The sequence below is a fragment of the Erpetoichthys calabaricus genome, chromosome 3 (genome assembly GCF_900747795.2).
Source record: "Erpetoichthys calabaricus chromosome 3, fErpCal1.3, whole genome shotgun sequence".
NCBI lineage: Eukaryota > Metazoa > Chordata > Cladistia > Polypteriformes > Polypteridae > Erpetoichthys > Erpetoichthys calabaricus.
The window spans coordinates 202,429,079-202,442,739 of record NC_041396.2 but is presented as its reverse complement, the minus strand read 5'-3'; the positions used below and the strand labels follow the sequence as shown (position 1 = coordinate 202,442,739).

General features: G+C 37.9%; 1 protein-coding gene across 2 annotated transcripts in view; it reads left to right on the top strand.

The window, feature by feature from the left end:
* rspo3 (R-spondin 3) overlaps positions 1-13,661 on the top strand; it is a 52,042-nt gene that overhangs the window by 22,847 nt on the left and 15,534 nt on the right. For both annotated transcript variants that reach the window (XM_028797680.2, XM_028797682.2), the window contains exon 4: positions 151-342. In XM_028797680.2, coding sequence (XP_028653513.1) covers positions 151-342 — 192 coding nt within the window. The remainder of the gene's footprint in view (positions 1-150; positions 343-13,661) is intronic.

The window sequence follows — 13,661 nt, the reverse complement described above, 5'->3', positions numbered from 1 at the left end:
GAAAACATTTCTCCCTCACTTTTCATGTATCCTATGGGACTCTTTAGTTTTAAATGTAGAAGATATCCCAATGTACTCTTTTAAAATGTATATTTTTCTGTCGTCCCATTGTTTATGTCTAAATTCTTCTTCTTTTTCTCTTGCTAACAGTGCACTGTATAGTGGGAGAATGGAGTCAGTGGACTCCGTGTTCAAAGAGAGGGAAGACTTGTGGCTTCAAAAGAGGGGAGGAATCGAGGAGTCGGGAGGTGGTCCAGCAGCCTTCAGCACGTGGAGACACTTGCCCTGTTACCACTGAGAAAAGGACATGCGTCGTAAAGAGGAAAAAATGCCGCAAAGCAGGTAAAGGAGATATTTGGTTAACATTCATATCTCAGAGCTATTCAAAATGAACTTAGATCAAGGAAAGTGTTCAATGTCACAAGTTAATGTTAAAGAAGGTTTGAAAATGTTAAAGTTTATTTTAAATTTAAAGAAAATTTATTAAAGAATTCTTGGTGGAGGAATATAAATATATATTTACAGCAACTCTGACCCATGTGTACGCAACATTTCGGAGAAACTGGGAAGTGAAGACACCCCTGACCAATCAGGGAAATGGAGGCAAACCAGATAAACTAAAGCATAATAATTCATATCAATGAGCTGTTTATTATGATGTGCACCGACGTGACATATTAAAGTTCAAATGTGATGAATATGATATACAGACTGTATTTTTTGTCTGTTTAGACTACCTGTTGATACTTCTCAAGGAACTCACCGACAGGTTGGAAATATCTCAGCCAACCTTCATACCGTCATGCCTGTTCTGCTAGAAGTCATTAACCTCCCACAGTCCAAAGACATGCAGGTTAGGTGCATTGGCAATCCTAAATTGTCCCTTGTGTCTGCTTGGCGCGTGGGTGTGTGTGTACGTGTGCCTTGCGGTGGGCTGGCACCCTGCCCGGGATTTGTTCCCTGCCTTGCGTCCTGTGTTGGCTGGGATTGGCTCTAGCAGACCCCCGTGACCCTGTGTTAGGATATAGCGGGTTGAATACTGACTGTTGTTACATAAAACAAAAAGACAATTTGCAGCATTGTCTGTTTTTCTTAACCTAATTGGAGCACTTTAATGCACTCATGTTGCTATAATGTGAGAGAATGAAACTGCTTTCATTAACCAAAAGTTGTTACATTCTACTAACATACAAGTCATCTGTGATGACTGTTGGGACTGCTCTAGCGTAAAACTGCATAAAAAGGCATCTCCAATTGCAGATGCCACTTGCAGACTGAAATCAGAGAGTGTAGATGTGTTATTTCCTCCTCCAACTTCAACTCCAGAGATCAGATCTTTTTTGTTTTTATTTGAGGCATGGTGTGGCTGGAGCTCATGGCATTTACAGCTGCAGTAACATGGTGCCATTCAAAATATTTGCGCTTGTTGCTGATACCTGCACTTAGGTGTAAATAAAGGTTCCTGTAATTTAGAGACAAGAAATTCTATATCATGCTATGGGATGTGTCATGTGGCTGCACTACCAGCCAATGAAGGTCTGCAGCATTGTGATTGCATATGTATGAGGTTAATTAGCATGGTTCATCTACGGTTGTTTCAGGGTAGAACTGGGCCGGGTTTGAGGCACATTCATGAATGCACATTTACAAGATGATTGTCATTTCTAAAGGGTAAATTGTATAGAAATGAGCATACACCAGGTTTTATAAGTCTGATTTTTTTTTTTTTGGTGTACGCATTTTCCTGTTTTTTATCATACACATATTTTCATGCTTCAGATCACGCAAAGTTTTATAAATGATGCCCCTGGAACCCTCAAATCGGAAACAAGCACATATGGGACAATGACCAGTACTCTCATTTACTTTGCTCAATATCACCAATTCACCAATTTAAATAAATAAATTTTTTGAAATACAATGCTTTCCAAAAAGACCAAATCAAGGTAAAGGGTGCTGTAGTGTTTAAAGAAATCACCAAGAGGACACGTATGGCTATCTGTATTATCCTTAAGTAAAGGTGTTGGAGGTAACATGATCTAGAAGATAAAGGGACACTCTTTGCAGAGGCCAGAGGACTGAAACTGGTTTGGCAACCTGTGTATGCAAAGGAGTGATGGATGGAAAAACTTTGGGGTTTTTCAGTGGGTGAGCAATCAGCCAAAAGTATTTAACAAGCAAATATTGTAGTTTTAATGTTTCATTTGTCTTGTTCTTGGTGCACTGGGTTGTGCTTTTTGACTTTTTACTATTTTACTGATATAGCTAAGCTGCAATTAATTTGTAAAGTGAAAAAATCCTAAAAAGACATCCTCTGTTGGAACCCCCTTGCCTAGATAAAGTGTACAAGAAGCTAGAGTCCATCCTGGCAGCATTGGCCACAAAGCAGGAGCAAATCCTGATTGGGGCCACTGTCTGTTTCACATGCACACTTGCCTCACAATTCCCATACTAACATCTCCCAGACAAATGCAGAATTACTAATTAACCAAACAGGTATGTATGAGGTGGGAAAGATCACACATAAACAGGGAGAACATACAACCTCCACACACAGTGACAGGAGCATGAAGTTCTCTAAAATGCTGCTACCATATTTTCTTATGAATAATTAGGGAATTTACCTCTAGGAGACTAGTTGTGAAGTAGAGCACTTTAAAGTTTGGTGAATTAGGGTAAGGAAACAGTATGTGAGTCACTGCAAGAATAACATTTGAAGGGTATGTTGATTGTTATCCTTGTTTCAGTATTTAGGGAGCATGATACTGAGAAGAATCTTACAGGCAGTTCATTTATATAAACTTATAATTAAAAAAATAACTAAAAATGTTTTAAAAACAACACATACACTATATTGACCGATGTCTTTATCCAAGGTGGTTTACAATGTTTGTGATAAAATTGGTTATGTTTTTCATGCTTTTCCAATTGGAGCACAGGCAGATGAAGCAGATGAATAAGCTACCAAGTAGCTTGGTAGACAGTAAGACTTTAGGGACTTTCAAAACTCTGCTTGATGTTTTTTAGAAGAATTAAGTTGATAGGACTGACAAGCTTTGTTGGGCTGAATGGCCTGTTCTCATGTAGATTGTTCTGTTGTTCTAGTGACTTGCTCATAGTCGGACAGTGTCAGTAGTAAGATTTGAACACAAAACCTTGGAGTTTGTAGTCTAAAACATTAACCACTACACCACACTGCCTACCAATAATACTTTCCTTTGATAAAAACTCTACAAATATTGTATACAGAAAAGTATGTGTTACATAATACTTCAAATGTACCTCATTAAACAATGGTACTATAACTGAAGCTGATTATCTTACAAAATGTCTTGGGCAAAGCCAGGAAACACAGCTAGTATATACTAATATATATATATATATATATATATATATATATATATATATAATATAATATACAGGGTGTCCCAAAAACTGTATACATACTTTGAATGATTGATTGATTATATTGCAAATGAAGAGATTGTTTGGAGATATGAGGCCTCATTTAAGTTAAACAACTCAATTAATCACCACAGTTGCAGCTACTGGGCAACTTAGAATCCACATTTTACAAAGGGAAACCATGTGAACTTAGACGGGGGTTACAGTGTGGTCTGAATTGTCATCATCCACACTTACTTGGACTATTCTTTTTTGACAACAGTGTAACTGGTGTCATTTATTTGAAATTGCTGCAGGAATCTGTCATGATAATTTGTAATAAAAAAAAACTCAGCTCTAGCTTATAAACATTTTATTTATAATCATTCAAAGAAATTTTTTCGGACACCCAGTATTTTGTGAAGGGCGAGGGGTACCTTTACTGACCATGGAAGAATGCTACAATTACAGCAGGAGGTCATTCATGACCCAGTAGGTCATAATATCAGCTGTTATACAAGGTTTGAAGTTCACCAGACTGCTAGGAGGATATGTATTTTAACCTCACATACTGACAAACTGTGAAAGACACCTAGTCTGGCCCTCTCCAGTATACATTAGAGGCTAATGATGCAAGAATGTCTGATCATATGATATCAGAGATTGATGATGTCGGCCAGCACCCCAGAAGTGCTTACTGCTGGGTACCCTGAAAGGTGGTTGTGGCACAGTATAAAAGGGCCTTGCTTCCTTTGATCAGAGAGCTTAGAGTTTGGATGCAGCTGGTGACAAGGGCTTAGCTAGTCAGAGGGAGGAAGGAGAGCCACAGTAGTAGAAGGTGAGCAGGGTGAACCTATAACAGAATAGCCAGGGGTTACTGCTTTTTAGTTAGATCCTTGGGGCGGATGTGTTTATTTTTTTCTGTCTTTTGTTGTACTTTGCTGCTCCCCCTAATACTCACGTCTTTGGGGACATGGCAGTAAAATCAGAGTACCCAGAGGAAAACTAATACAGACATGTGGAAAACAGACAATGATCTGTGAGACAGCAACTTTAACTGCAGTGGCATTTTAACATCCTTAGGAGTGTTAACAACAAGGATAAATCACTATAAACATAAGTCACTATAAGGGTTTGAAGTAGGAATTATGGTAATGGTAAGAATTATTTTGTATTGCACAATACAAAAGGGTCATCAGTAAGATATAAATTAAATTAAAAGTGCATCAAAATTGTACATTTATAGTATTAGAAGTTCAAAGTTCAATTTTAATAACAACCATCAGAAAAGACCAGTGTGGTGTTTTATGAGAATCAGTAGAAAAGGCACAACTTAGTATCCAGATTCAAATTCCACAACAATTGCAATGATGTGGTCATATATGCTACAAAATTTAGGCTAATTTTATTTTCTTATAAAAGTCTGTAGGCCTATGTTATATTCCTGTTCTGAATTAATCAAAAATGACCAGCTAGATCTTTTTGTAGAGTGTGGAGCGTGGTGTTATAGCGAGACAGATATTAATAAATTCTAATTTTTTATGACATTGTTCACTGTAGGATGCCGTACTATTGAGATTAGTATTTCCTGCCTTACAGCTCCAAGATACTGGGCTCAAATTTCAGACCTGTCAATTTCTGTGTGTTTTCTCATATTTAAAGAAGAGACCTTCTCCATACCCACTATCAATTTATTTGCATCTTAACCCCTTTCTAGTGGGTAAAAATGAGTACCTCCTGTTCCATAAGTAAACTGTGACAATGGTTAAGTTGAACAACATAGCATGACTTTCTCAAACCCACTTGATCCAAATCAGCATCACAGGGGCAGCATGCAAGGAAGGAAGGAATCCTACATAGGGTGCCAGTCCATCACTCATATAGAATTGTTATGATCCGATTATTTCAACCTCTTATGTGGCAAAGAAGTACAGCAAAGATAAGTAAGGTGTGCTGTTTAGCCTTAAGGATCAGAAAGTGATGGGTTAAGGAATAATGTAATTCATTGTGAAGAAATGGTGATGCAGTGGTTAGTGCTGCTCCCTCGCAGGTCAAGGACACTGGGTTCATATTCCAGCCCTGTCACCATCTGTGTGGAGCTTAAACATCCCTCCTCAATTTGCTTTGGTTTTCCTCCACATTGTTCCAGTTTTCTTCTAGTGTGCAGATTAGTTTGATTGGTGGCTCTAATTTGGCCCAGTATGAGAGTGTGTAATTCTAAGTGTACCACTGATGAATCTGATCCCCTTCCAGGGGTTGGTTACTGCCTTGTTCCCAATGGAGCTAGACTAGCCTCCAGCTAACCCCAACCTTGAGCTGAAATAAATAGATTTGGTAAAGAGATAGTAACTAATTCAAGACTGTGAGCAACCTTAATGTAATTCAGTGCTTCTCAAACTATTTTCTTCCAAAATCCCCTAAGCCAAAATCAGGATTCTCCCAATAAATTTAACCTAAAAGAAAACAAAATTGTAATGAAAATTCTTTGGGAGTGACAATCAGCCTTGGGTACTGCCTGGTGTAGAACTAATCCTCTCCAAATGGGGCTTTAACTACACACATTATTTTACTTTTTTAGTGAGACTAAGCTCTTGAACTGTGAACTGAAAAACTAAAGAGCACTTTCCTCCACAAAAAAAAGCGAGGGAACCACAGACATGAAAAAGGGGGACACTACTAGAAAAGGAAATTAAAGAGTAGCTTTTTCTGGGCTTCAAGGAATGCAATGTCCTCATATTATTCAAGACTATCAGATCCTAGAAGTTTCTAATCAAGCAACTTATTCTGTGGCCCATATGGTAGGTTTCTGAGGTTCCCCCAGGGAGCTACAGGCCCACAGTTTGTGGAGCACTGGTTTAACCCATCAAAAACTAGAGAATGGCTAGAACATTTCCATGATGGGACAGAAGTGTATAATGTCAAATTATTTACAAATGATCCATCCTCTGTCCATTTACTATACCTGTTTTCTTGAGTTTTAAGCATTCGTGTGCAACTAGGCTGCATATCGGCAACATGAGAGCCAAACCTGTAATGGAAAGACTTGGTGATGAGAAAGAAATGCAACAATAATGTTTAGTCATTTCCTGAAAGACAGAAGAGTATACACTTGAAAGTAAAAACGACTGGGCAGTGTTCTCTGGACTCCCACTACTTTCATGTAAACAAGCACTTCCTGTTTTCAACCTTAACTACCTTCCCTTGAGTTCTCATTGGTCACTTCAAGTGCTTTTTTTCAATGTTAAAAATTATCTAAATCAATAATATCCTACTGCTGCGGTGGGCTGGCGCCCTGCCCGGGGTTTGTTTCCTGCCTTGCGCCCTGTGTTGGCTGGGATTGGCTCCAGCAGACCCCCGTGACCCTGTACTTAGGATATAGCGGGTTGGATAATGGATGGATGGAATAATATCCTACTGTCTATATAGTATGTGGTTAAACATTTTTGGACTATAATACAGGAAATACTTTTGTGTAAATGTGTTTGGTCATATATGTTCCTTCAGAAACTTTTTGGAGAGTATCAATATCAGACACTCAAGCTGTAAAGTCCACCTTACCTTTATTTCGCTCAAGATTTCCATTAACATCCATACTTCAAAAAGCACAATAGTAACGTTTTTATCACCTAGGGCTAAAGGACAGCCTAATGCTACCAGGTAATCCTTCCAAGGTAAAGGTAGCCCAGGGGCACAGAAGCCAGACCTACAGCGAGAAGTTTAATGTTTTCCTGACAGGTGGATTTTAGACATAATTGAGAAATGTTAAAGGAAGCTGAGAATGCGGACAATGAAGAGCTTTGCTGTTCAAATGTCTGACAATGCAAGTTTTAATAACAGGTACAATCTCCTTCCAGGCAGAAATAATTGTTTAAATGTGATGCCTTTAAAATGCTGAAGGGTCAGTCAGGTCTAATTGGACTGCGTTTTAGTGTCATGCTAGCCCATTGTTTGAACAGCTTATTCATGCTCTGTGTGTTATTTATCTCCAATTAAGTGTTGTCCCAGGTTTCTTATACAGGTCTGAAGGCCGTTCATTGAGGGATTTTACGTTCATGAGGGAGGTTGTAATATGAGGCTGTTTTTGTCTGCTTAATTTCTCAATATCCTGAGTAATCAACTTCTATTTGTCTGGCACTGTCCAAAAATTCTGAGTGTATATTTTGTTTTGAAAGTGTCCCGTTGTTTTACCATTAACAATATAGAGACCTTTAGTAATCTTTCAGACAGAAGATTTCTCTTTTCTTTATTTCCTGCATACCATGGAGTACAGTGGTGAATCACTCTGTGACTTTTTCATGGTTTACTCAAGAGCCTTTGAGACATTACAGAAGAATAGCAATAATATTAAGCATGTAGTTTTTTGTTACTGGTTCATTATTGAAGAATAACCATTTTTATGTCATGCATAATCTTCTTATAGCATTCATACTACACATGCTAAATTTAAATGTATAAAGTTCATAATATTAAAAGAAAGGACCTCATTTGTAATGCTTCTTTATGTTTACATACATGTCAGACACAGGGAACCCCATACACTGTATATTTAGCATAACATTCTCAAATTTATTTAATACAATTATAGGTCTCAATGGGCCTGAGATTATCCCAGCTGCACTAGGCATAAGGTGGACAAAGAATTGGACAGAGTGCCAGAACATTATGACACCCACTCATTCAAACACCTACATTCACACAGGGCCAAGTTGGAATTGCCAGTTAACTTAATAGAGATATCTTTGAATATTATGGAAGAAATTTGGATTACCTATAGAAAAACTCATGGAGACTCCATAAAACAACATCCTGACTTGGGATGCGGGATCTGAGAGTCAGGAATATAATGATTGTGCAAAGAAATATTACAGTTGATTTTCTATCTTTTATTTACACATATTGACACAATGTTGCAAACTGAGATGCAGACATGGCTACGGCCTGTGGAATGATTTCTGTACCAGCAGATCTTCTATGGGGTGTAGGTAGTAATTTCACATAACAGATTTAAGGTGACTCCAGAGGAAATAAGAGAGTGAGGTGTAATGTCTAAGGGTCTCACTTAGGTGGTCCTTTTTGCCAGTCCATCAGCTGAGAAGAATGTCATTCAAAAAGCTCTGATCTCCTGGCTGAAGTCAGCTGATGCTTTGACTAAATGCTGAAAGCAAAATGTTAATAAAGTTTTACAGTTGTCTATCATTGATAGAGGTCAGAGGCATGCAAAAGTTCATTAAGTGTTATCTGGCAAAAAGGTAAAAAAGGAAACATATTCATACACAGACATGCTGTACTGTATTATATAGCATCTTTGAGATATATTGGATAGAGAAGGTATCTCAGAACCAGCCTGGAATCGTGGCCCTTTAAATAAGTGTGCTGGAGTTCAGAGATATTGTTCACTCAAGGACCCCCAGGAGTTAGTGTAGGCATAACACTTTGAAAGTGACTTTTGACTGTGGAAATAACACCTTCATTGACCTGAATGACTGCCTCCTGAAAATGAGCTTATGGATAAGAGTTGGTACACAATGGCTCACTGGCATGGAAGCAGGGTGAACAGTGCCTGAATGTCAGACGGAAAGAGCTTTAAAACTGTATAGGAGTTGAACAAACACTCTGAGAAGAACGCATATATTACAGGTTTTCATTCTAACACCAGTTCGAGAGCAGGCATTTATTGATTTCAGAGTACGCTGCACACCATAAGTACTAGAATAATGCAGTTAAAATTGATATTTTTGTTGTACATTTCAAGCTTTTCAGATATGAAATTAAAAAAAAAGATGAATGTAGGATCAAACTTTAAGAATGTTGCTATAAACTTCCAGATACTTTTCCCATGTACGAGTGCATTAATACTTCAGCATATTACCACCTTTTGAGTTTCTGTCTTGAATTCAAAATATTCAATTCATATAAAAGAATATCTAGGAATCTGTTACAGGGTGACCTGGCCAGAATGAGAAAGTGAGATTCTGACAACAAATAAAGAGGAAAGGACTATCAGAGTAGATACACATAGACAAAAATAGATAGATAGATAGATAGATAGATAGATAGATAGATAGATAGATAGATAGATAGATAGATAGATAGATAGATAGATAGATAGATAGATAGATAGATAGATAGATAGATAGATAGATAGATAGATAGATAGATATGAAAGGCACTATATAGATAGACTGACAGCATATATATATATAGGCTTACTAAACTCTATAATAGGATGTACAACTGCAGGACAAAAGCCAACTATGCTGATCTGGCCAGTCTAGAATCAAATATCAGACAAATCCAAAAACACAAAATCCACACAAACCACACTGCAGCCACAATTCCATTTAGAATGTTATGGTAAAATTAATATTCAGGTTTAAACATTAGTTATTATGAAAAGAAAAGTTATTTTTTTCACAGTTCTTCCATGTGTAATAAACCTTAATAAAGGGATAAGTGTCTGTGTGTCCGTCTGGTTGTCTTTGTCATTCCAATAGATGGAGCATCACAGACATTTTTAGTAATAAAATTCATTGTATTTGTCATTCCAATAGATGGCACATCTCAAACATTCACACAGCTTTTATGAATCTCATACCAAATGGCATATAACAGAGACATATGCAATGCATGGTGCACTACAAACATTAACAATGACATCTATATTGATTACTAAGTTTTTCAAACTTGTCTTAGATGGGTTGCACAGCTCATTTTAACATAGTTTAATTGAATTGACGTATGTAGTTTTGTGGCACGACAGATCTAACAGTGAATTTCTCATCTGAATTCTTTTCATGAGTGTTTCACTATGCAATGATAACATGATTGCTCAAATGCTTCCCAACAATACTTTCACTTCCTATATGTGGTGCAAGCTGCACTGATCCAAGAGTGTAACTTGCGTGTCCATTTTTTAAGATACAAGATCAACAATGCCCATTTGATAAATGTACTCTTGGCTTTCATTTTTAGTGATTCATCAAATGCTTATGGGAGGTCCATAAACAGTCAGCCAAATCCCCAAAGTTTCCCAAGTCTTACATTAATGATAAAATGGCTGTTGTTCAGCCAGAGACAATGTAATTCAATACCATGGCTCCGCAATCAAAATGTATTCTTATTATTTCTTTAAACAGTTCGGATAAACTGCAGATGAAGTAAAAACAGCTACCAGCACAGCACTGCCAGCTTATTTCCCAGAGGTGCACAAGAGAAAGTCAATAATTGTGCAGCTGCTGGACGCCTCATTTTAGCCTTGCGCTGTGGAGCAATGGGCAGCGATTTGTAAAGAAATACCACAGGATGTTTTATGTCTGCAGTTTAGCCCCACTGAAAGTTAGCTCTTGCCTTACATTTCCCCCCTCCCTCGCCTTACACAAAAGAAAACATTTTCCAGCTCCCAGTGGGTTCTCTGGATTATATTTGAGAGTCGAGACGTTCTGCTGGCGGTACACTGGTTTGCAGCTGTGAGTGCGTGTTTAAGACATCAGTGTTGGTTAATGACCTTCCTTGTGTGATTATCCAGCAGGCTGCTATTCTTTAACATGAACTGTAAACTAATTACTATATCCTCTGGACCTGGAGGGGGGAGTTGTGTTTATGTTCTGCAGTACGCCATGAGGTCGAAAGAGTGACCTCAGAAAAAATCGCCTCCTATTTGTCCAGAGCTCTTTTTTTTTTGTGGCTGTCAGTCTCTCGTGTTTATTTGTTATTTGCTTTTGCCAAACAGCTCTTGAGTTTTTTTGTCAGCAGTTGGGTGCGTATCTGAGAGTTTAAATATTAAATTATTTGATACCATCAACAGATTCCAAGTTTTCTCCATTTCTAACCACATGTAATCCACAATCAAATGTTATCAGACTGCTGATCCTGGAGTGCTGTTTATGCAGGACCTTTTTTAGCCAAGTGCTTTAAAATAGACTGGTTGGAGCAAAAGCAGTGAACTTCAGCCAAACTGCAACAGCTAAGAAGAAAAAAAAAAAAACTTTCTAAAGCCTCATCCGAAAAAGCAGGGGCAGCGCACATCCTGTAAAAAAGGGCTGAAACCCAAAGAACAGAGGAGCTATAAATATTTACACTTGTGTGTCTTGTAGCTGCTTTGCTTGCATGTTTATATTACATTTCCTAATTTGTCCTACAAAGTGTCATTTTCCTATCAGCCTCCGATGGCTTTAGTTTAAAAGAAAGCAGGCTTTCAATAGCATTGCAATGCCACGGCATCACTCAGACATGACAAGCTAAAGCCTTTAATCTTTGTGTGGCTCCTGAGGAGCAGAGAGATGACACCAAGTCTGCCCTGAGGATGTTACCCTTTGTCATTGGCCTAATTGTGCTCCACAGCATGGAAAGTGCCAATAATTGGGGCCTCACCACGGTTGCAGGCACCTTATTCTGATTTCCGCCAAGCTACATTTGTTGTCGACTATCCAAAGGAGCCCATAACTCTTTTTTATGCAAACTATAAACAGGTCAGAATTGGAAGGACCCCAGCTGCTATAGTAGCATGCCAACCTGTCTTCATAATTAATATTAATTAATACCAGATGACAGCTGTTTATTGGCTGTGGAAAAGCGACTATTCTCAAATCAGAAGCAGTTTACTTCAGCTGTTGAAATCATAAAAATGTTTCCTTAGGCAGGCGACGTCCCTGAGAGCTCATTCGTCGTGACTAGAGTTCTTCCTCACGTTTTAGCACATCGTTAGCACTGAAATGTCGACAGAACTCTCCAGTGGATTTATTTATCTACTGTGTGGTCATTGTTGTGTGTGCTTGTTTTGTATATACGTAGCTACTGAATATTCCAAAATAAGGCTGGCCTTTAAAAGTTGTGACCCTGAGTCTTTTTTGGAAATAAATTATTTAGCGGGATATACTCTGGTCATGCTATTGCATCTGGAGTTCATTTAGAAACCTCTCAGAGCATTTAAATCTGTCACTCTGTTCAATAATCAGTGTTATTTGTAGTTTTATAAACTTGCTCTTACTTTTGGAAGCAGAGTTCTAAACAGGAGAGCTTTTAGTAGCAGCAGGTTCATATTGACATTGGGGTTTTGCTGACATCCATCTATCCATCCATAGCCAGTAAATTCCCTTATTGTCAGGTTAAGAATTTATACCAACACATCTCATATTAAGACTCAGCAGAACTTTACATAAATCACAAACTAAGAGTCCAGCTTTATTTGCTTTTGTTTCTTTATTTTTCTGATCTCATCAGGATCACATAGTTTGGTCGCTGGTCACTGTCCATGGTGAGTGTGCATATTCTAACCTTAGCTTGTAAAGATGTGTGAGTGCGGCCATCCACTGTTGTTTCTGATCTTGAACCCAATATTTCTGTATAGACGTTGCCTCCTAAATTCTAGAAAACAGGGGTTCCGAAAATGTATACATTTTATGGCTTCCAGTTCCTTCTCTATTTCTTTCACTTACTTAAATTTGTATTCTGCCCATTTTTATTGTAAGATTCTTTTCCTTTGTTGCAGTGATTTGCAACAGGACCATCTATGAAGGCTTCTGAATGGTAGACAGATATGTCCTGCATCACAAAAGTTGGCTTCCAAATTTGGATATAAGCTAGAATTCCTCATGTGAGGAGTTTGCTGGTTTGCTTTTGTTTTCTCTGATGACTTCACCTTCCTCACACATACAAAACACGTTTCATTAAACACATTGCGCTGCTACTATGGAGGCTCAAACACACCCTCACAGACAGGCGGCTACATTCCAGATAGTTTCTAGCAAGAAAACACGTATGCATGTAACCAACTAATAAACCAGAAATCCTGAAAAAGTTTTTAAAAGCCATTCCAGAATGTAATAATGTTTCCTTGATATTCCTTGAATTTAGAAGTTTGTGCTCTCTATAGAGAGAGAAAGAAAAAACAGTCAATTTAAATTTCTGTTTTGTTCTTTGGTTATTGTCCTGTGTCTGTATATTTTCATTAAGTCTTGTTTAACATGGTGCTGGAGAGTGGCGACATATTGCATATTGATTGCACATGCTAGTAAGAATTTACCAGTATTCTGTACACGTAACAATACTACTACTACTACTACTACTACTACTACTACTACTACTACTACTACTACTACTAATAATAATAATAATAATAATAATAATATTACAACTACTACAAGACTGTTTACCAACATAGCTACAGCAGACTTGAAATTTGGTACACCAGTACTTCTTACCATAAGTCAGGTTTCTGACATATAATGTTTGGTGTTGTCCACTTGGCTCAGGATTGTAGCAAGTGCCAAAAAATAGTA